Here is a 24,151-nt window from a genome sequence, read left to right as displayed (position 1 = left end):
AATATATATTAGTAAGAATATAGGCCTATTTTGTAGAATGCAGTCACATACAAACTATCATTCAGAGAAAGTAGGTATGGCAACAACAACAGCCGCATCAACAATATCAATTGCACTAAAATTTAACTATTGGTAGTCTAGCCAAGGAAGAGTACTAGAACAGCCAGTAAAAGCAGCAGCAGCGGACCCGGCAGTATGCCCTTGCCTTACAATCGTTACAGTAGTAAGTAGATAATGTGGGTATGGTAAGATTGATTCTAAAAAAAAACTTGAAAGAATGGAAATGGTAAATCATCATTAAAACTGGCTGAAATATGACAACGTTCTGAAAAAGGGTGGACAACACTGTCTTGTCACGCCTCGACCCTTTTCCACTCTTTTCACCTTCTGTGCCTTCTAAGAGTATTGCAATGAGTGACAGCAGGCCACGTGTCACGAATGCAAGGATAAATAGAAACATTCACGTTACAATTATCATTACACCACAGCAGTACCTTTGTTTGATCTGTAGGAATATTTCTTGCCACTAGTGAGAAACCTGAAGGAATATTTACTGGTATGAAGAAGGTTTCTGAGGTACCAACCAACTGAGGACAGTGGCTCTGACCTTTGTCTCCAGAACCTATTGGATTCTAAATGTAGAAAATTAAACGGGTATAATAACTTATGTGTTTCTTATTCAAAATTAAATGGAAATCTCTATAATTATGGTTCCACATACATGTATAAGATGTTGAATTATAAGGGTAATACTGCTACTGATAATCATACTAAATTGATTGGTAGTTGTCCTAGTAGCAGCAGCCAAGTAATATGATTCTAAACGGATGTTACTGATAACAGCATGAAAACGAACATAGTAGGAATAAGTATAATAATTAACTATAATTATATAATGATGATTAATTACAATAATGAAGATGATAGCCATTTATGCCAGTAACATCATTATGGTAACTATATATCAAAAATGTTGAAAATGATACTTACTAGTACAATGCTCAAAAGCATCAAATGGTATACATCTTCATTCTACGTTTAAATAAATTTGCTTGAAGTAACTTGAATAAAGAAAAAAAACACTTAAAATTAACATCCCTAAGAAATCCCGATTAGTTAAAACTATTGAAATGCTCATTAAAATGCGAAACTACAATGGAGGTCTATGTTTTCAATGATAAATGCTTACATTTTCTCCAATCACCACAGTTTCACCGGCCTGGCATGAGTTGCTATCATACGTACACTTGTTGCCGTAAACGCACCAGTCACATGGCCATGAACTTGTGACACAAGACGAACAACTGAAAGAGAAGTACAGTTGTATAAGCCATGATAGCGTGAAATGGAATAGTTGTTAAAAAAACACTCCAGGCCTACTTGTTTTCTGCCAGTCCTGTGCCCCATAAAAGTTATCATTATGGGAACTTTAACATGCATTGATATCTTCCAAGAAATCCTTGATATCGATTAGTTGTTAGGCCATGCTACCTGAGTAGTTACCATTGGATAGCAAAGTTACCATAATGGTAACTTTTATGAAACAGTGCCCTGGTCATGGGATTTACCTCTACCAAGAACAACTCAGTCTTGTTAAAAGAACTAATATTGGTTTGGTGTAATACCTTAACACGCATGACATATCACTGATTGCCCTAAAAATGTATGCTTAAACAAGTTTCAGTCAAAATTAATATGCCGTAATGAGAAGAGCCATCTTAAGTACGAGAATTAAATACTGAATATCAATTACAGAGTTATAGAACTTCGAAGGCCAAGGGTACAAACCTAACCACCCCCAGAAAAAAATAATAAAAATGGGGTTTTAATGTTCATGCATGAAACATACTTATCGTAATGTTTGGGGTTTTGGTTTCATCTGAGATTGTCCCCCTACACATTTAGTAAAATTTTACCCCGTCTGTTATTATTTTTTTTTTTGAATGACATGCATTTACATAGCAACTGCCTAGCTTCATTTTTTTTTTTGCTGAGCACGTTTTTCATTCCTACCTTTTGCACCAACTCCTTCAATGTTTTCACAGTACCTTACCTGTCGACGCTGCATGTCTTGTATTGCTCTTCTAGCTATTGCAGGATTGTGAGGAAGAACATATATCTACATGTATTGTCAAACATGTGTCTATAAGTCACCAAGGATGTGCCCAACCGAAATTGCTCATTCACTCGCAAAACAACAGAAGGTATGATTTTTTTTAATTTGCAGAGGAAAAAAAAACTCTGATGAAAGCAAAACCCTACAACAAAATGGGTTCGTTGCATGTATATCAAACCCCAACACTTTGAAAAAGTATGGGGTGTACCCTTCGCCTTCGGAGGAACATAACTTTGCGACCCATGACAATTTTGACGCAAATAAGGTGGCAAATTAAATTTGATGGGGTCACTCAGTTATGTCAAATAAAAATCACAAGAATAGATCGTGAATTATCGATATACCTGTCCCTTGAACTTCGCTTACCTTTTTTAGAAACACCCTGTAAATAGACAATCGTTGGATAAACGTTGAGGGACATGATACCAATTTATGATCTAAAACATTAACTCGTTTGTTAATTATTGCTCAAGTCTGCACCGTTAAGTTTTATCACGTAGCCACATTTATGTTTTGTTTGCTGTAGAGAGATCTGAAACTCATTTCAGTTTATATTTTAATTCAACAATGAAAAAAAGACTAATAGATGTGTGTATAAGTTCTCAAGATCATTTGGGTCATATGGGAACGACTTTAGCAGCTGAACATAGGCCATAGACCATGATTGTCTGTACCGTCATTATGGAATGTGTCTTGCTTGATAACTGCTGCTGCACCACTTCTTAAGAACTCTAATCGCGATTATTTTCATTTGAATAGCGGTATTTAAATCAGCAATGTGCAATTATTTGTAATAAATGATAACAATGAGCGCAGAAAGATATAAAGCACGACGCCAGAATATCCCCCCCTTTGACTGCAAATTATAAAGTGAATTACTTGCAAGTTCTTATTCATAACGAAGTGACGAATTCTTTAAGGAAATATACGGTAGATGCCAGTACTTATTACAGCCCCACATGATGTGAAAGGCTTGGAATATTTCCAAGATGCTCCTCAAATTTCTCGAAGCAAACGTGACGTGGCTAAATAGTCCAGGATAGGCCCCACAGAAAATTGACCAAACCTTGTTTTTTAAATATACAATATTTTTAGATGGTTTCTTGTGAATTCGGGGGTGCTTATTACGAATCTGAATGATGCCACTCGTGTGCATCCTTGAACCTTTTCCCAAAATCCAATATGAATCTGAATGATGCCACTAGTGTAACCTTGAACATTTTCCCAAAATCCATTATGGCCGCCAAAAAATGAAAATTCCCCAGGAAAATCATAAAATTGCCCGCACATTGGTTATAAAATGTATGTATTTGTGTTGCAGGAGTAAAATACTCTCTGAAAAAAATGATATTCGAAATGGCCGTCATAGACCGCTGTATTCTATATTACGTACAAAATGAGCAGAGAAAACTAAATTTCACAAAAGTGAGCACTAAATGCAAGCAAGTGTGAATCTTAGTGAAAAAATTGATGAAAACATGATTTCTATCATTTGCTATGTCATGTATGTAATAAATGAAGCATTTTAATATAAAAAAAAAAGCCACCAAGTGCCCTGACAGTATTATGTACAATGTTAATTGGGACAAAAAAATCACAAGAGTGAGTAGTAAAATGCATATTATTAGTATTAAGAGCGAGTGGAATACTTGCTAAAAACAAATGTTTTAACGAAATATAAATGCAATTTATGTGATAAATGCTGTATTTTGACATTAAAAATTACCGCCTAAGCCCATTATACATTATGTACAATGCGATTGGAAAAATTAATTTTACAATAGAATGAACTATAAAATGAATGTAAATTTAATCACTGAGTAAAATAATGTCTGAAAACATATCATTTCTTTTGTCATTCATGAGATAAATGCTGTATTATAAAATTCAGAATGGCCCCTATCGGCCCTAAAAGTACTTTCTACATTGTAAATGGGGACATGTAATTTTGTAAGAATTGGATTTACTTGACTATGAAATCTATAAAATCCTGATGTATGATAAAACATTATTTGAAAACATGATTGTTATGAAATATAGCATTTCTTCTGCCAGGTAAGAGATAAATACTGTATTTTGACATTCAAAATAGCTGATACAGGCCCTAACTAAATTATGCTATACATTCTTATAGGGAATCATAAAATGCATGTTACGGTGATGTAAGAGTAAAAATATTGTCTTAAACATGATTTGTAAATAAATACATCACATATTGGTCATGGAGGTAATAAATGCTGTACTTTGACATTCAAAATAGTTGCCATAGGTCGTAAAAGTATTATGTACATTGTAATTTGGGACATTTAATTATGATAGAATTTGGCTTTGCTTGACTATAAGTATTGCATATAATTGTGATGTAAGAGTTTTTAATTGTCTAAAACCATGGTTCCTGACGAGATAATGCTGCGTTCTGAATTGGAAAATGGCCACCATGGGCTCTTATTGTATTATATACAATTTGAAGAGGATAGATAATTTTCACAAAAGGACATATGGCGGCCATTTTTAATTTTGAAATATAACATTTATCATCTAAATTTTAGATGTTATGACACATTTCGTTAGCAATCATGTTTTCAGACAATATGTCACTCATACGACACTATTTAGTCAAGCAAAGCCAAAATCATTTGTCGCCAATCACATTGTACATGATAATGATGGGGCCTGTAGTGGCCATTTTGACTTTAATAATTTTGTATTTATCACCTACCTGTCAGAAGAACTGATATATCTTGATAGAAATTATGTTTTCATACATTATTTTACTCTGTTACAATACTGCAACAAATAACAATCAGAATAATATGATTTAATTTCCCTTTTATTAATGGAAATATAACTATATTAATTATTAAACAAAATTAAAACAGAACATCTTACAACAATCTCTTGAGTCAGTTCTGGTGTAATTCCAAATGTACGATCCAAATAATAGTATCCCAGTTGGCTGGCGAAAACTCTGTTTACAAAGAAGGCGGTGATGAAACTGATGTTGAAGCACGATGAATAATGAGAGTCACTGTAACAAGTTGAAATGTCCGTGAAGACGATGTTGACGATGATTAACAGTCAATTTCAGCAATCCATGGGTTGAAAAGCATTTATTGAACAGGTTGATGATGTTGATGATCTCGATGAAGACTGATAATTCCTCTCTCAAAATAACTGCAAACAGTTCATTGATGGTGGGTAAATAATTCCACAGAAGATAAATATTCAAGGTGGAAATAAACTCTGCTCTGACATAAAGTCTGGCACGAAACTCTGAGTTCTGATCTGATGTGATGAAGTGATCTAATATGATGTGATCTTCTAGTATGATGTGATGATGTCTTCGAAGAAACTCCAGCTATTTATACACATTTCAACTATTCTAGATCATTCATTGATCTAGAAGTTTCTAGTATTCACTATTATGGAAGGTTCTATATTGTCTTTACAAAACATTCTACATTTCTAAAACATTCCTGAAATGACCTCAGTGAAATGTCAACAGTGTCAACAAAATAGCTAAGCATATTGTTATTTTCACTACCAATACAAGTCTATTGTAAAGTAATCTCTATTCAGTCTGTATTGTCTCTCTTGGGACATTCAAGGGATAACAAAGAGTATTCAAAGATTAGTCATGTGTAACACAGCTGTAATAAAGAGCCATCTAGAACATTCTCAATCATTCCAAAATATCCTTAAAGAGGAAATAACTAAATTAATGAATGTAATTGCTCTTACAATTCTTATATATAACAACTCAAATATCACAATTACGTGCATTTATGGTGCTCACTCGTGTGGAATATATTTCCCAGTTCGCATTGTAAATAATACAATCAATGTCGATGGCGGCCATGTTGAAAGTCAAAATACAGTATTAAAAACAAACTATAGACCTGAATGATATATTTCTTTAAAAATTATGTTTTTTTAGACAGTATTCCATTTATTCATCACAAATAAATACATTTCAGTGCTCACTCTTGTTATTTCTTTGGTCCTCTTGCTCATTTTACATAATACTGTTACGGAATTTGGCGGCCATTTTGAATATCAAAATACAGAATTGATCACATGCATGGCATATTAAATAATATATCTCCCTAACAATTGGGTATTTTTAGTCAGTATTCCACTCGTTTCTCTCAATAATATTCATTTTAGTGCTCACACTTGCGATTTTTGTTGGCCCCTTTGCCATAGAAAATATTACTATTTGGTCTATTGGCAGCTATTTGTAATATCAAATAAACAATTTTCCCATACATAACATGTTATATAAGAAGAATTGTAAGAGCAACTACATTCATTATCTAGTTATTTCCTCTTTACGGATATCCAAGAATGATAAAGAATATTCGAGAACGTGTTTGTAAAAGCTTTTGTTCTGCAGGCCTGTTTCCTATTTAAAGGCCAATGAGTTTTATTTTTGAATAGGGAAAAGCAAACAATAGATTCCTGGGGCAGTGGAAGAGAACAATAGGATTCCAGTGGTAGTGGAAATAAACAATAGAATTAGCTATGTTGTTGATTTCACTGAGGTCATTCAAGAATGTTTTAGAAATGAGGACTGCTCCTGAAATGAGAATGTTTTTTTAAGACAATACTAGAACCTTCCATGGTAGTGAATACTAGAACGATCTAGAATAGTTGAAATGCGCATTTATAAGCTGCAGTTTCTACGAGGATTTCATCATATCATATCAGATCACTTCATCATATGAGATCACTTCATCATATCAGATCAGAACTCAGAGTTTCACGCCAGACTTTATGTCAGAGCAGTGTTTATTTCCACCTGGAATATTTATCTTCTGTGGAATTATTTGCACGCCATCAATGAACTGTTTGCAGTTATTTTGAGAGAGGAATTCTCAGTTCTCATCGAGATCATCAACATGTTTAATTAACGTTTTTCAACCCATGGATTGCTGAATTTGACTGTTAATCATCATCAACACCGTCTTCACGGACATTTCAACTCGTTACAGCGACTCTTGTTATTCATCGTGCTTCAGCATCAGTTTCATCATCGCCATCTTTGTGGAATTTTATCTGGATACTATCATTTGGATTATTATCGCAATCTCAAGAGACGTAAGACCATTCTCAATTTATGATTTGTAAATGTATAATTAATTTCCTGTAATAAAAAAGGAAATTCAACTTCAACACTCAAAAATATTTCATTGTTATTTGTTGCAGTATCGTAACAAACATAATCAATGATATATCATGTTAGCATTATGGTGTTAGGGGATTAGTAGTAATTAAGCACACAACATCACATGACCCATCGGCGGGAGGAACAAACACAAGACCAGTCAGCTGTACAGCACACATACCCAGCACACACACTACACACGCCATTCATCATTCCATACCCAACCCCCGGTCGTAGCGGACCTGTTTATAAGAGAGCTGTCAGTGCCTGGATAGAGAACAAGAATAAGGTAAGGCTTTCTCCCGGTGTGAAGTTTATATGTGTATAGCGAGTGTATTATTATTTATGTTATCGGCCCACCTCTTTACTGGCGACGAGGATTAAAGCGATTTTTATTTTATTTTCGGAAAAACATTTTCTTTACTTCTCCACAGCCAACGCCGTTGCAGAATCTGCGTTGGCCGTGGCCGAATATAAAAAAGCCGCCGCCATCTTGAAAATTTTAGGCTTTTTATTAATTTGAGCTGTTTGACTCTGTTTCGTCCATTATATTAAATAAAACAAAAAGTAACATATTATTTTTGTTTGAGATTTTATTTTTTGGTGGAAAAAGTTTGATTTTTTGTTCCGTAAATATACTCTATTTTTTTACCGATCGGCACTGCCGTGCTGGCCTTGAAGGAATTCAGCGGCTAGCTCGACAGGAGCTAATCGGATTTTTCTGGACAAAACATTATACGTTGTACTGTTAGGGGAAATATCCACTCATTTTGTTGACCATATATTTAAATCTTCCCTCGTTAGGATATATTTTTGTGGCCACCGAGTGTGATTGACTTTGATGTAATTTTGATTGCGTTTGACTGTGTTTACTGATGTGGTGTGAATGGATTGCTGAATATTATTGATGTTGTGAGTTGATTATTTTATTACAAGCCTGAATTAGCTTTTCTCCTTTGACCGCCGCGCTGCTGCTGCTGCTGTTAGTATTTTTTTGTAATTATATTTCTGGGTGTTTTTTGGAGAAAACACCAGAAATTTGCTGCTGCTGCTGCTGCTGCTGTTAATTATTAGGAATTTATTATTTTTGGTCACGCGTCTCAGGAGATAAGGAAATTCAGTCTTGTATTAATTATTTTGTTGTTGCTGCTGCTGCTGTATTGAATATTTTGCTGCTGCTGCTGTATTGAATATTTTGTTGTTTATTGCTGCTGCCGTTGTGTAATTAATTTGTTGCTGCTGCTGTTGTATTATATATTTTGTTGCTGCTGTGCTGTTGTATTGTTGCTGCTGCTGCCGTTGAGTGAATGCTGTGAGCTGTGCTGCTGATCTTTATATAAATCCACATTCAAATTAATAAATTAGAAATTGTACAATTAAATAAATTCTGTATATATTTAAATAAATTGTATAAAGATCAAATCATTATTCCATTTGTTCGAATTGTATTTAAAAAAAAATAAATAATAAGAATTTATTTATTTGAAATTATTTCTATATATTTTTCATATCTTTCTTTGAACAAGTGAGCGTTCGATTGTTTGCATTTTTTCTTTTCTCTCCTAAGAATTAGGAATTTTATTTTTTAGGCAAGGTAGCCTCTGGATTTTAATTTGATTACATTCTCAGGATATTGTGAGGTTAGTTCTGTTAATTCTTTCATTTTTTTTTCAAAAAGTTAATTTTGTCCCAGATTTATTTTGATTTTATCCGCAAGACAAAGTCTGCAGGATAATTTTTGGTTAATTACAGTTCAATTTTGGAATTTAATTTTTGTTACTGATTAATTTCTACATCAAGATGGCGAGCAACATTCCAAGAATCAAAATCAACTTTTGTTCGTCTGAGGAATTGATGAGTCTGCCCGGAGTGGGTATGGCCACCGCCAACCGCATTCTACACGCGAGGGAGGCGGCTGACCTTACTCCGGATACATTCATGTCAATACCTCACATACCGAAGGCGGAACTATTAGTTTACGCCTTTGACTATGAGCCAACAACAACGGCTCATAATGTGGACCGCAGAGAAGTGCGCTCTGAAGGAGACGAGCCTTCTACGAGCGTTCCAATGATTCCATCAAAGGAGCCCCCCGTGAGCCAGGCGTTTGAGGCTTGGCCACAGCACACCCGTGCACATAGCACTCGGGGTGCTGTAGGCCAGTCTTCTCAGACACAGGACGGGGAGGCCCCCTTATTTTTCACAGGGGGGAGGCCAGGTGGCGCTTTTACTCAGCAGCCTTCGGCCTCTCCAGAAGATAGGGCTAAGTCCCTCTGGGCTAATCAATTTGGGCTTTCAGGATGGAACGATGGCCTGTTCCCACCACAGGGTCCCCACCAAGTTACCCCACCAGGACCCCAGTTCCAATGTGGTCCTCGTGCCCAGGTAGCTACCCCAGCAGGACCCCAGTTCCAATTTGGTCATCATGCCCAAGTAGATTTGCATGGTCAGGCTCCCGGTACTCAGGGTGGCCGACCAGCAATGACCAACCAAACTACCCAGACACCTCCACATAGCTTTCCACAGGCCGCTCCAAACTTCTCGCAAGCACAGTATGATGAAATGTATGGCGTGATGTTTAGGATGATGCAGATGATGCCATTCGGAGGAATTGGACAACCAGCTCCTCCATACTGCAACCCTGCTGCCGCCTACGGTGGGTATTGCCCACCATGGGCTGGAGGCAGATATCCGCCACACTACCCTAACACTGTGGCCCCGCAAACCTCTCCCCAAGGACCATGTGACTTGCAACATGGGGGTAGCAACCCTGTGTATCAAGGCGCTGGACCCCAAAGAGATGGACATGGAGGCCCAGTATACAGTGGAAATAGAAACACCACAAGGCCATCAGTAAGTCCTGGATACTTGGGGCTGCCAATAAGAAATCAGCCGCCCCGCGTCACCAGACTTACTTCGGCCTCAAGACCTGTGGTACCAGAGTATGACGACAGAAGGCCCCCTTCTAGACCAACCTCTTTGCCGAAGACCATTTCGTTCGACGGCAAGGGAAGTTGGGCGGCCTTCTATTCAAAGTTCCAACTTTACACCGAAAGACATGGCATGTCTGATGCAGACAAGAAATATCAGCTGTGTCTGGCGTTGGAGGCCGAAGCCAGTAAGTTCATGGCCCTCATCCAGGAGAGCAATCCAAATATCGCCTTCTCTGACTTGGTTACCAAGTTGGAGAAGCGGTTCGCTCTCCACGAGGAGCCGGAAGTTACTAGGATGCAATTTCAATCGGCTTTTCAAAGCTCGGATGAAGACATCATCAAATGGGCAGATAGGCTTATGACCCTTGCAGGTCAGGCCTTCGTAGGCCTACCTGACAAGTTCGTCCAAGAACTTGTAGTGGCAAGGTTCTGCCAAGGTGCCCAAGACAAAGATGCAGGGCATCATGTCCTGACTTCTCGGCCTGGGACATTAGATGAAGCCATGACCAAGTACAAATGGTTTCAGTTTACCCAGAAGACCATGCAGAAGCATGGCCCTAGGCTGAGAAACGAAGTAAGGCAGCTCTCTGTAGGAGAAGATAAGAATGACCTCAGGGTAAAAGAGTCGTCTCCTCCGGAAGCTGCCACCAAAGGAAATTCTAGCCTTGAGGCTAGAATCAGTGCTCTGGAGGCTCAGAACGCAATGTGGGCCTCCAAGATGGATTCGATGGTTGCTGCAATCACGGATCTGTCTCGGAGTACTAAAGAACTTTTGTCGGTGTCAAGAGGCCAGCCGAGTTACTCCTCCGGCCGTGCCCCTGTCACACCTGAAAGACCAAAATATACCTCCGGCCGAGCTCTGGGAACACCGGACAGACCAAAGTATACCTCTGGTCGAGCTCCGGGTACATCAGACAGGCCGAGGTATACCTCTAATAGAACGCCGGATCGGTCAGAAGGAGGCAGAAGACCATCTTCGGGCCTTCCACCAACCGATCGGCAGCGAAACTTCGCAGGCTGCTTCAACTGTGGGGAAGAAGGCCATTTCAGTAGGGCCTGCCCCAGAGGGAGATCGCCTGCTCAGAACAGACAACTTAGGGCTGTCACCTTCGAGGAGGAGGGAAATGGACAGGGATCGGAGGAGATGGGGAATCCCCGATCCGATTACAGATCCCCACCATCTCCATTCCATTAAAGGACAGCCTCATGCCACAAGACCATGGTAGCTCACGGGCACCGGACTCACAAGCAAGTCCAGGGAGCCCAAAATTCTCTGAGGTAATAGGTGTTCCTTGGAGGAATCCACCATGGCCACCAGACATTCCTGGTGAGGTTAAAGATCAAGATATTGAAGTAGTCATTTGTAGAATTATGTCTACTTCAACATTGAGTGTTGGGTTGACAGTTGGCAAAGAGCCCATTACATCTGTTTTGGACACTGCGGCAGCTGTCACCATTATATCAGATAGGCTATTCAAACGCCTCCAGCCTCGGCCGCCCATCCTTAAGCGTGTAATCCTTAAGGGGGCTGGCCGAGACATGACAATGGACGGCATGGTGGTAGGGCCTATCAATATCAAGCTGGGTGCCCAAATACTCAGCGAGAAGATTTATGTAGCTCCGATAGCAGATGAGATGTTGTTTGGCGTTGACTTGTTACGAAAACACAATGCCAATATTAGCATCCCAAATGCTATCTTAACTATGAATGGTGAAGACCTATCAATCATACAAAGAGAAGATCCATAAAACAAGGTGATATGATTGGGAAGGCTTATAAGTCTTGATTGTAGGACCTGACGTAGAACCCTCAGAATGTGTCCCATTGTGGATACTCATGAATCAGGTCTATACTCTTCATCTTCTGGATCCCTGGAGCCGCTCTATTGAGGGGCTGGCCCCAGGGGAACAGGAGTTGAGAAGGTTTCTACTTAAAAAGAAATAGATTGGTACACCTTGTCGATTGATTAGACAAAGATGTGCCATTAAGTCAAAGACAAAGGGTCCCAAATGAGGCTGTTGAATCTTTTCCTGTAATGTGCATGGAAGCATCCTTCAACAAAGCCAATTCATTTGAGATCCGAATAGTTGACCCAGCTGAGGTGGCAGAGGAGCCGCCTTCTGACGATTTAGTCAAGATCATGCGGAACCAATTCCTCGAGCCCCCCTGCAGGTGGTTAACATACAAGAAAGAGCCGGCTGAAGAGACTCTGTTTCTCCTCCCGCCAGAGGGAAAGTTTTTGTGGACAAACAGGGAACTCTTCTACCATTACAGAGAAGGAGTCATCTTGATGGAGAAGGATGAGCGTGAGGTCATGATGATTTCTGAATCACTACGACATTACATCATCCAGCTTAGTCATGATCCTCCTTCAGCAGGGCATGCTGGGATCGGTAGCTCTCAGTAATATACCGATACGGCATGTCGGAAGACACTCATCTGCATATAGCCAGGTGTGCAACTTGTAAAACAAGAAAGCGACCCGTTCTGGGAGGCATCCTATGAAACGTTTTCATGAGAGCGCCCCCTTGGAATGTGTCCATCTTGAATTCAGTATCGATCCTGGTTATGGCAGATTAAAGCAAGGGAGCTCTATTGCCTCAAATAATGGGGCAATGCTACTCCCTCGCACCTGTCTCTGCCTTTTACCTTCATTGTAAGGCTATTTATTTTATATACAAAAGTTGTATTTTATATGTGTTTATTATGCTTTATATATGTAATACGGAAAATAGACGCCTATGATTTACAATTCTTATTGAGTTATGCTTTTTGTTGAAATTGGAAAATTAGATCAGATAAGTAATAATATATATATATGTATGTATGTATCGATTTAAATATTTGCTTACTTTTTTACTTAGATACATAAACAAGGCAGAGACAAGGTAAGAATATGTTTTATGATTGATAGTGATGTACAATGTATATATTGATGTATTTATGTTATATCTATGTCATGAACAAATAAGAAAAAATAAGAAAAGAAAAAAGATCACAAAGAAAAGAAAAAAAAAGATCTCAAAAGAAAATAAAAAGATTACAGAAGAAAAGAAAAAGAAAAAAGATCACAGACAAAAAAAATGAAGGAGAAAAGAAAAAGAAAACAAAAGAAGAAAAGAAAGAAAAAAGATCAAAGAATACGAAAAAAGGAAAGAAAAAGATATGATCAAGAAAAAAAAAGGAAAAACAAATGTACGTTGATGTATATTTTATGGTTTTATGTTTAGGGTGTTAAGTATGTCAAGTTATGCTAAGTTATATAGAAAATGGGCCACCCAATTTTTTTAGGGTGGGGGGAAGTATGGTGTTAGGGGATTAGTAGTAATTAAGCACACAACATCACATGACCCATCGGCGGGAGGAACAAACACAAGACCAGTCAGCTGTACAACACACATACCCAGCACACACACTACACACGCCATTCATCATTCCATACCCAACCCCCGGTCGTAGCGGACCTGTTTATAAGAGAGCTGTCAGTGCCTGGATAGAGAACAAGAATAAGGTAAGGCTTTCTCCCGGTGTGAAGTTTATATGTGTATAGCGAGTGTATTATTATTTATGTTATCGGCCCACCTCTTTAGCATTGATGAGTTTCATATATTACTTCGTCCATAGATCAGAATTACTTGCAATTTAGTGATCATTTTTGTGAAAAATTGATTTTCCCTATTCATATTGTACATTATAGGATATACAGAGGTATGTGGCGGACATTTTTAATATTTTTTTAGAGAGTACTTCACTCCTGCAACACAATTACATACATTTTATAGACAATTTGCTGGAAATTTTACGATTTTCATGGGTGATAGGCATATTTTGGCGGCCATGTTGAATTTTGCCAATTTACGGAAATGATCAAGGTTACACGAGTGGCATTATTCAGATTCGTAATGCGCACCCTCGAATTGACAAGAAACCATAAAAACATATTGTATATATATATATACAGTGCGTCCCAGAAAAAAACGAAACCGAGATTTAGCGATGATTTATCATAACTTAATCATAAATACAATAGACAAATGACCAACCAACGTAAAGCTTAGAATCTCCTCTTTCATCTCATACTAATTAGATTATTTCTCATTCACGCATGAGTGAGCAAAAACAATTCGAAGAAAGGATGCCAAAAACTCATTTGGCGGGGCGTTTCTGAATTTCAAAAAGAAAGTCACATGACTAAAAAGTTCAATATCTGCTCTTTCATTTGATACCTTAATCACAGAAAATGGTCAAGAAGTACAAAAGTTATGATCCCTCGAAGCAATGCTTGTATTTCAATAATTTCATTAAATAAACGTGTTTTCACCAGTTTCCAACGAAGCTATCGCACGGTATAACAAAAGATTGAACGCATGGCTGATCGTCAACAAAACGGAGCGTAAAGTGAGTCTGGACGCTAGCCTGTAAAACCTCTTCATTTCATGAAATTATTGAAAATCAAGCCTTGTTTCAAATAACCAGACCTTTCTTATTTCTTGACCATTTTCTGTGTTTAAGGTATCAAATGAAAGAGCAGATATTGAACTTTTCAGTCATGTGACTTTCTTTTTGAAATTCAGATACGCCCCGCCAAATGAATTTTTGGCATCCTTTCTGCGAATTGTTTTTGCTCACTCATGCGTGAATGAGGAATAATCTAAATAGTATCAGATTAAAGAGGAGATTCTAAGCTTTACGTTGGTAGGTCTTTTATCTATTTTATTTATGATTAAGTTATAATAAATCATCGCTAAATCTCGGTTTCGTTTTTTGTGGGAGGCCCTGTTATTATGTATATATATATATATATATATATATAACAAGGTTAAGCCTCTTTTATCCTGGACTATAGGGTTTGCTCGGTCGCTGAAGTGCCTCTCCGACTGTAATTAGCGACCGATCGTTCATTAATGCATAGGGCATTTTGACTGGTCACTGAGTAATGACGTGCTTTCAGATCATGATTTTATTAGTCGCTGGGTACGGTCGATGCGACCACCCCCACCGATCGTACCCACTCAAGGGTTCATTTCTATTCTGCCTGTGGGGAATCTACAGGTAGGACTGTGGTGTGCCAAAGCTGTACACAACACAAACTTTAAAAAATCATTAAAATATCACTTTTCTGACCAAAAATACTAGTTTCCATACAGTTGCAATTTATTTGTCATGAGTAACTTGGGTGTATTTTTTTATTCACCAAAGTGCTCGAAAAATCGAATTTTGGGCATATTTTTGTATACGCCCTCTATTGGTGGAAAGTAATATGGCACCACAATTTTGGTTTTTCAATCTCTATTTTTAATTAAGAAAAAATAATTTAAAGATTCAAATTTAATTAATAGCCAAGTTATATGATGAATAGCTGTACTGGAACCTGACAGTGTAAAAAAAAATCAAGCATTTGTCTCAAAGGAAAAGAGAAAATGAGCCAAACATTGCCAACCTTATTTCACCTCACGGGGAGGAGTAACAGAGAACAAGGTTATATCATAACCTTGTTCATAGAATGAGTGATCGTACCTTGGTGTGAAAGCAGCATAAGACAATAAAATGTGCAATCATTACGTTTATACGATATCGTAAAGCGCTGTGTCAAAATATCCAGAAAAATGTGCTACATACGATTTATGATGGGTGCAGTCGAACATGATAAAATCCGTGCTTATGAAGTTAACTGTGGTCTCCATTGAGACAATGGAAAGAATCAAAGCCTTATGGTCATCTGGTGGTTGAAACAAAACAAAAATCATCAGCAGTAATATACATAACGAATAAAGAATACCTTCCAAGAGACGTCAACGACACGGTTAGTGAAAAATATTAGTTTCCGGTACATGGCCAATGGATCTTTATTTATGAATTGTAGGAAGAGGTTATTTTAAGATATTTAAAATATGTTTATCGGAAGATTTAGTCATTGATTTTGGGGGAAAGGTTTTCCAAGTTCTTGAAAATGTAGAAAAAATACTATACATGTAATAATTGTAAAGCCATAAGAGCATCGATGGGATTAAAAGTTCTCGCCTCACCCTCGTCAGGGATTGTAGGCAATTCGTCCACAGGAGGAGTTGTACACACTACTGTATCAGATGTTGTCACAGCATTGACCAGGTAAGAGTCGAAGGCACACTGGTATTGGTGGTTGTCTTTGAGGGTTGGAAGCTGCTCTACAGTAATGGTGATCTAGAGTCGGTATAGAGAAAAGATAACCTTTGGTTGCAAATTATGTTCGATATTTTCTGAATAGCCTCTTGTTATCTATTGATGACGATGTAAAAATATTTTTCTATTTTGCTGTAAAAGCGGACTTTTCAATGTTTCTAGACATGCTAGATGACTACAATAAGGAAGGGGAAATAAAAATAGACCCTGACGTTAATCTCTTGTCAAGTTAAACAAAGTGTATTCAGTGCATTGAGTTATTCCCAATGAAATTATTCAACACAGCTAAACTTTCTACTTCAGGTTCGAAACAAGTTTCCAAGATTTCTGGTAACATGCCGTGAGTCTTTCCATCGTAACGTTTATGGTAAACCTTATTATTTAGCATTTCATGATTTATTTAGTGTGTGTATATATATATATATAGTATTTTTTGTTAGTATTTAATGATTAAGCAGTATTTTAACGATTATATCAGGCTCTTCGTTTTACGTTATTTTCGAAGTAAAATCCGACATTTTGTACTGTAAAGTCCATGTAAAAAAAAAAAAATACAAAAAATTAATGATGAAGAAGTGGCTTTACCCTGGCTAGAAAACTATAAGACCATTGCCGAACTTGAAATCACCCACCAAATTCTGCTTTTACCAAAAGAAACTTATTGTTTAAGAACACCACAAACCTCTTGTTCTGTAACTTGGTATGGTAGTCTATGATCGGGCTGAACATCTGAGATTGATACACATTGGATAGCATTGTACGAGAGCCACCGAGTAGATTCGTCAGAGAAAGTACATTCCTCGTATCGTGTACACCTTACAGAAAAAGGATAAGTGCACAACAAAAAGTCCCCATGAATCAAAATGCTGTAACTTTTGAAATTAATCATTTTGATATAATATTTCGTAGGAGGTTGTCTCCACTCATTTAGCAACTCCAGAGAAAAAAGAGATTGATCGGTTGAGTCATGCATGAGTAATCAAAGATGAAATAATAATAAAAAATACCATTTTCGAAAGTCACAAGAATCGTGTTGCAGATTGTGTAAATACAAAGTTGGACGAAGGGTGTTTTTTATGCATTTTATGGTGCTGATACTGTTTTAATGTCTACCATTAAGCCACTTCACACCAAATTTTGTAAACGAATATTAATGGATCATGGGTTTATGTTAGTATTCTCTGTACCTTAAAAAAATGTTGAAATTGGTAAATATTAGTGGCTCCCCTCCCCAATTTCTGCCCCCCCCCTCCTCATTCTCAAATTCTGGATCAGCCACTGATTTCTCCATAATTTATCTGATCCTGAGAAATTGCTATGAAAAGAATGCAAAGAACGCAATATAAAGAATGTTAATTCCTAACTTTTTAAGTGTGCTCGCTTAACCATGAAAGTGTAAAAGGTTTGGAAAGTGTGAGCAATCAAGTCACATTTAAAATTTAATTTGGCCCCCATTATTTACTTTATAACCCCTCAACATGAGTCCGTGACATTGAAAGTGCAATTATTCTCCCTTTGATGCGTGCTCACTCATCCATAAATAGACAAACGATGGCCCTCATTATGTACCTTATAACCCCTCAAAATGAGTCTGTGACATTGAAAATACAATTATTATCCCTTTGATGCGTGTTCACTCATCTATACATAAACAAATAATTTCATTTTTGCACAGGGTTTTGCCCCTTGGTTGATGAACATTACCTTAAATGACATATCTAAAGACATTTTTGAGAAAAAGTTCAACCACATTGAATAAGGGGTTACCTACTCTTAAACATAAGCACCCCTCGTGTATACAATGTCTAAGAGAGGGGACGTCAACATTTTAACAAAAGTGAAATGAGGGCTTATTTCATGGACGGTTTTTGTTACTTGTGCCAACAGTTTTCTCCTGAAACTTCACACATGGCTTCAAAGTGACACTATCCATAAGAAGCCCACACTAAAATAATATTCGATTCGGCATAGAATGGGGGCAGAGCCTTAATTTTCTTCTTATTTGCATAATTTTCGAATACTGTGTGCTCACCGAAGCATTACACATTGGGATTTTCATAAAATATCAAATCAGATGAACTATGCAAGGAGGTTTGTGACAGATATCCATAGTTATAGTCCGGCAGCCCAGGAGATTTATTCAACCGAAAGCCGGACAAGCAAATGATCCCATAGCTGGATGGCATGGACCCTGAAGTTTACAAAAATACATTGCTGCCGGGTTCTATCCGTGGTATTCCTTCCGAAATGACGTAATATATGACGTCACTACAAAATGGCCCTATTTCACCATTTTTTAGACATTCTACACCGAGCATGAATTCAAGGGAGAATATCTCAACCAAACCATGCTTGTTTTGTATGAAACTTTCAAAATATATTGTTCAAATATTGCACAAGAGATATGCAAAATTTCACGAACAGAAGTTATTATTTACATATGCAAATTACGTAATGAAATTTGCATATCATTAGTTTGGGAGATTTCTTGCTTCAAAAATTGTCGAAAATCGATTTGGAAATTTATTTTCTTTTTTAGTGTATTTTATTTTTTTAATTCTTTATATATGTATTCAAAAATTAATTAATTAATCAATTTATTCATTATATTTATTAATTTTATTTTTATTTTATTTATTTATCCTTTTTTATGGGGGGGATATTCTACAAACTTACCTTGCCTCTAGAGTACACCATCCACAGTAAGGATCTCCATCATTTCCACCATCCTCGCCAATGCACTCCTCGCAGGTTTGGTACTGTCCACAGTTGACTATATCGATTGTAACAACCCGATTCTTCACATTTATGTAAAAGAGGAAAACAAATATTGTGCTGGGGCTCTTATTCCAGAGCTCATAATGGTATACAAAAAATATGTTCCATCTTTATAACACGCATTGTCCGTTTCCAAATCAGAAATAAAAAATCTCAAAGCTTTAGGAAACAAAGATTACCACTTTCGTGTGATGCCAACGCTAAAATTTACCACGTTATAAGCTTTTCCTCACATATCTATTTAAATTTTACCAAGTGCATTTCAATGCTAGATTTAACTTCTCTCACACGTGTACTAGTTGGTTATTAAAATCTTATTTCCATTTATTTCCAATAACTTCCATCAATTTCAAATAAAACTTGTATAAGAAAATTCTCACCTGAGTCGAGTCTCGGTCTGAACTTGTAGCAAGTGTAAGTTGCTCTTTTGATTCATTAAGGAACATCTCTTGTAAGACAGATCCTCCTCCAAGAGAGACATCTTCATACACGTACCCGTAAGAACTGTTCACTATGTTAATCTATTTTGACAAACACAGCAAGTGATAATTAGCATTTTAACATATCGAATATATTAGGCCTACGTTGAAATACATGTATCCAACAATTAACAGTTTATAGAAGAAATTACAAAAAAGACGACCACATAACCGAGATGTGTCGATGGCTCTCATCTATTCATGGACAAGAGGCTTCACAACTACTTCCACGAGATATTTTGAAACCGGTTTTAACCCATTATCTGTTTATCTTGTTGTTGCAATATATATTATTTACACGTACACGAGAAGCTGAACGAATTTGTTCTTAAAACGTTTGATGAATAGTTAGATCATTTATTTTAGAGAATTATTTTGTCAAAGAAAATTATAGATGATGACAAGGGCCTGGTAGATCTGAGATTAAAAAACGACTTCAATTAAACAGTCTTCGTTTTATAAATTTGATTTTCAATCAAACTCAAAAGCACGGAGGGGTAAGAAGAAAATGACGAACTTCTTGAAAATATTATACTGCATTTTTACAAGATTAATCGTCTTGGCTTTTTCCTAAAGAAATTTTATCATTAATATTGTTGACATTAATCAGATAAAAACAAATAAAATCAAACATTGCACAATTATCAGATTATTTAATTTGTGAAAATAATGTTGCGGTCACTTCATTTCTGTAAATTTCAAAAAAGGAGAAGATAATCCTTTTACGAAAACTACATGTATACGAACAAATATATATTTACCAAAAGAAAATAGGCCTACAAAAATTGCAGCATAAGATCATTAGGTAATCGCCCTGCTCAGCTGACCCCTGACAATACAAGTGTTTTGCCGCAGGGTCTACTTTACACATTAAACAAACAAAATGAAACTCTGCTAACAAATAACTATTAAATACTAATAAACCACGCATATTCATCATTTTAAATTAACTTCAGGATATTTTTTTCAAACAAAACCTTTCTGTAGTTTTCTTCTGTTAGAAATTCGCAAGGAGTATGATCATTTGCATATAAGACATTCATTCCTTACAATATTCATCAGACTTTTCCTTAAAAAAGGGGGGAGCTTAAGGGGTGTGCAGGTTGGCGTGTGTGTAAATGTTTGGAAGTGTGTGGAAGGGGGCGGGGAGGTAGTCCTGGGCCCCGTCTTACAAAGGGTTATGATTGATCCGATTAATCGTAACTATGGGAAGCCAGCAATGTAAACATCTAAAATACATGTTTGTTCAAAATATTTTTCTAGAAGTGATGCATTCACTGTTTTCTAGACAATTCAGTATACTTCTCTTTGTTTCCAAAGGACATTGAGAAAATTGCCTAAATAAAAACAATTGGCATTGATGGATTTCCATATACTTGAGATTGATTGGATCAATCTTAACTCTTTGTAAGGGCCCTGGTGCACGTACCTTATGTAGGCTTCCTTCTGTATTTCCTACGAATGCCACTGTGTGATGTCTTTCTATGGTGGTCACAATTGATGTTGAAATCACATTATTAGGGATAGTAGTAGTGGGGGAGGCAGAAAGGGGATCCGTTGCACTGACATACTTGTAAAGTACATACCCGTCTTCAAATATACCTCTACACGGGTACCATTCCGGTGGTGTGCAATTCGTAGTGGGATACTGTCAGGTGAAAGCAGAAAGCATGTAATGCATTTGGTGGGCAGGAATAGATTACTTAGAGTTTAGTGAATATATTCAGCATAATCGATTTATGTCGTGTTGACGTGTAGGTATAAAACAAAAATTAATCTATTGTCAGGATCAAGTGAGGAAGAATGCATTACTACTGTGTTCTTTTGGGTTATAGAAAGACACTTTTTAAATTTTACTATTTTTTGTATATTTTAAACATGGATGTTAATGCGGAGGATTATCCATTGTTTATGGGGGGGGGGGGGCTTATATTGTTGCGCCCCCACACCCGCCAACACAAGAGATAATTCTCTGCAATGGCCTATCTTTATAACTCACATAGTAATGTAAAAAAAAAATATATTTTGATTGTTCAAACGTCATTCTTTGCCGAGCCAGAGCTGCAGATCGAATTGCGACAGATATTGCAATCATTTTCCAGGCTCTCTTCTACCTGGTTCTAAATATTATCTTGACTTAAGGCCCCGGCTAATCTGAATAAAGACTAACGTGAAATTTCGTTTGAAAAAAATGAAACAATAATACTTTCCTTTATGCTTTCTATCTGTATTTATTGCCTCGACGGGGGGGGGGGGGGTGTGAGCATGATGGATCCTACATGGAGCGGGGCAACAACTTTGCAGAGTTGCTTTTTACTGTCAGGGCCTTTTTGTTTACACTTTCCCTCATTTTTTGCGCGGGTGTGTTTGTGTGTGGAGATGGGAGGCGGGGATGCATGTCAATTCGTCACGGCACCTCCCTTGCACTATATTTATTATTTTGTGATATTTTTGTTGTCTGTTGTATATCCGTTCATCTCCTATTTCCCTCTCCCCTGTTTTCCTTTTCTCCCCTTTTAGTTTGCACTGGGCTAGCCCCCTTCCCCTGGGTCATCGCAGGGTTTATCGTTTCACGTACACAGAGTTATGAAACCAACATCTCAAATTTTGACACCTCACGTCTCGTAGGAATGGAGCTACATTCATCTTAAATCCTTCTCTGATTTCAAATTTCACAAGTTCCAGAATCTCGTCAGATTTCAATGTTGCAATGATTTTTTTAAATCATTCATTCATTTGTTAAGGTTAGAGTGCAAGGAAACCGAGGACACGAATGCTTGGTTCTGGTTCTTTTCATTAACAAATCATTGTAGGGATGCATGTGGGGGAAAAGGAAACATACCAGTCTGCTCTAATCGCGAGAAGGAAAAACTTTACAAACCTTTGCTAATTTAAATACGATTTTAATTTTATCATAGACACATTTACTCCAAAAAGAAAAAAAAGAACAATCAATTATCATGTTCATGGTCATCGAATTAAAACAACTTACTTTTCTACATTCACTTCCCTCTATGAACATATTCTCGGTGCCGGTGTCCGTCCCTAAAATACACCCTAAGATGGCATCTTCGAACCTCTGCTGGACATCGATCATCTTATACACACAAAGAGAAGACGAAGGTGTAGATGAAAATACCGCGTACAATAAGTCATCCGTGGTGTTGATATTCATCGACTCAGCTAACTGGGATCCTGCAGGTCCAATGTAAGCTGATTGAATAACATTCTGAGACCCACCATGTCCACACTGCAGCTCTATCTCCGTGTAAGATGCATAGTCGACGTCGGGAGAATCACGACAAATACGTCCTAAATAAGATTTCTCATATCTCGATAAGAAATAGTATAGATAATCATTGTAAGAAATAAGATGCTTAAACCTCGCTGATTCATCAGATAGCCTATTCTTGGGAACATGCTGCTGTGATTGGAGGTATTCTAAATTGAGCTTTGAGATGAAACTGTTATCTGAAGGCCCACCACTGGCCCCAATAAAAAAGTTAAATGATCCATTACGTTTACCCACATGAGCAAGTACCCCGACAGTAGGTAGGTCTTCTGGAGCTAGAACACCTTCAGTATTAACTACATATCCCAGAAAAACGGATATATTAGCCAAGTTTCTTGTCTGGCAATTGCCACCACAGCCTCCGAAACTAACAAGGGTATTGTTCTGAGGTGTTACCACAGAAATTAAGAGTTTGTTATCATTAACACGGTCTTCATTCGGAGAAGAACACTTTCCAGTGTTCACAGTCTCTTTGAGATTCAGGTCTGAGTCGAGTTGGTAGAGCCGCTCTCGTGCTCCTATGTAGATATCTCCAGTGATGCTGCTGATCGCTATGTGGTTGAATGGTAGGTTGAAGTCAGAATAAGGAGGTGTAAATGAAGATACCAAGTAGGAGGAGAGAGGAGCTGATTGGATTGATCCGACCTGACATGATATCAGAATCTGGATTAGAATTATTCCCAATACACTGTGAGTCATGATCCTGGATGCTTCCTACAAAGTAGGCTTGTATTTTCAGATCAAAGCTGTAAAAATAAAGATATCAGAATACGACATTTCAGGCAGCTCTTTTTATAAAATCAGAAAACATGGAAAAGCGTAGTCTTATAGCAAGTTTGTTAAACATGTCTGCATGGGATTAAGACAGGTTACTATTTTGCATGTGGCTAAATAAATGGTGAGTAATAGCTCTTAGGTCTGCTTTTTTCCTGAAATATTCTTATCAAAACCTTTTCCAGCGAGCCATTAACATTATTACCCCTCTCGCTCTCATTACATTTACACCACTGCGTAGAAGTAATTTTATTTTCCTTATTTAGATTTCCCAATATATGCATTAATTACTGTTTAATTCCCTTTGAATTTTGTTTGAGAAAGTCTCCCTATGGTTTCTTTAATAGGTCTTTGTGGGTCTTGCAATCTTTCTTGAAATGTTTAAATCAAGTTCCTCTACAGTGAACCCTTCACATAGACTGAACAAACTTTTGCTTGAACTTGAACATGTT

At 37.2% G+C, this 24,151-nt stretch overlaps 1 protein-coding gene across 1 annotated transcript in view; it reads right to left on the bottom strand.

Moving 5' to 3' along the window:
• LOC135157280 (plexin-A4-like) overlaps positions 1 to 24,151 on the bottom strand; it is a 51,466-nt gene that overhangs the window by 26,159 nt on the left and 1,156 nt on the right. The window contains exons 2-10 of the mRNA XM_064112350.1: positions 22,626 to 23,671; positions 21,063 to 21,281; positions 19,535 to 19,675; positions 19,053 to 19,174; positions 17,059 to 17,191; positions 16,244 to 16,397; positions 15,837 to 15,936; positions 1,190 to 1,304; positions 495 to 632 (exon numbers count right to left, since the gene is read on the bottom strand). Of these exons, the coding sequence (XP_063968420.1) occupies positions 495 to 632; positions 1,190 to 1,304; positions 15,837 to 15,936; positions 16,244 to 16,397; positions 17,059 to 17,191; positions 19,053 to 19,174; positions 19,535 to 19,675; positions 21,063 to 21,281; positions 22,626 to 23,624 (2,121 nt within the window). The 5' untranslated portion in view covers positions 23,625 to 23,671. The remainder of the gene's footprint in view (positions 1 to 494; positions 633 to 1,189; positions 1,305 to 15,836; positions 15,937 to 16,243; positions 16,398 to 17,058; positions 17,192 to 19,052; positions 19,175 to 19,534; positions 19,676 to 21,062; positions 21,282 to 22,625; positions 23,672 to 24,151) is intronic.

The sequence above is a fragment of the Lytechinus pictus genome, chromosome 17 (genome assembly GCF_037042905.1).
Source record: "Lytechinus pictus isolate F3 Inbred chromosome 17, Lp3.0, whole genome shotgun sequence".
In the NCBI taxonomy this organism is placed as follows: Eukaryota; Metazoa; Echinodermata; class Echinoidea; order Temnopleuroida; family Toxopneustidae; genus Lytechinus; species Lytechinus pictus.
The sequence above is the reverse complement of the archived record's forward strand: the minus strand, read 5'-3'. Positions and strand labels throughout refer to the sequence as shown.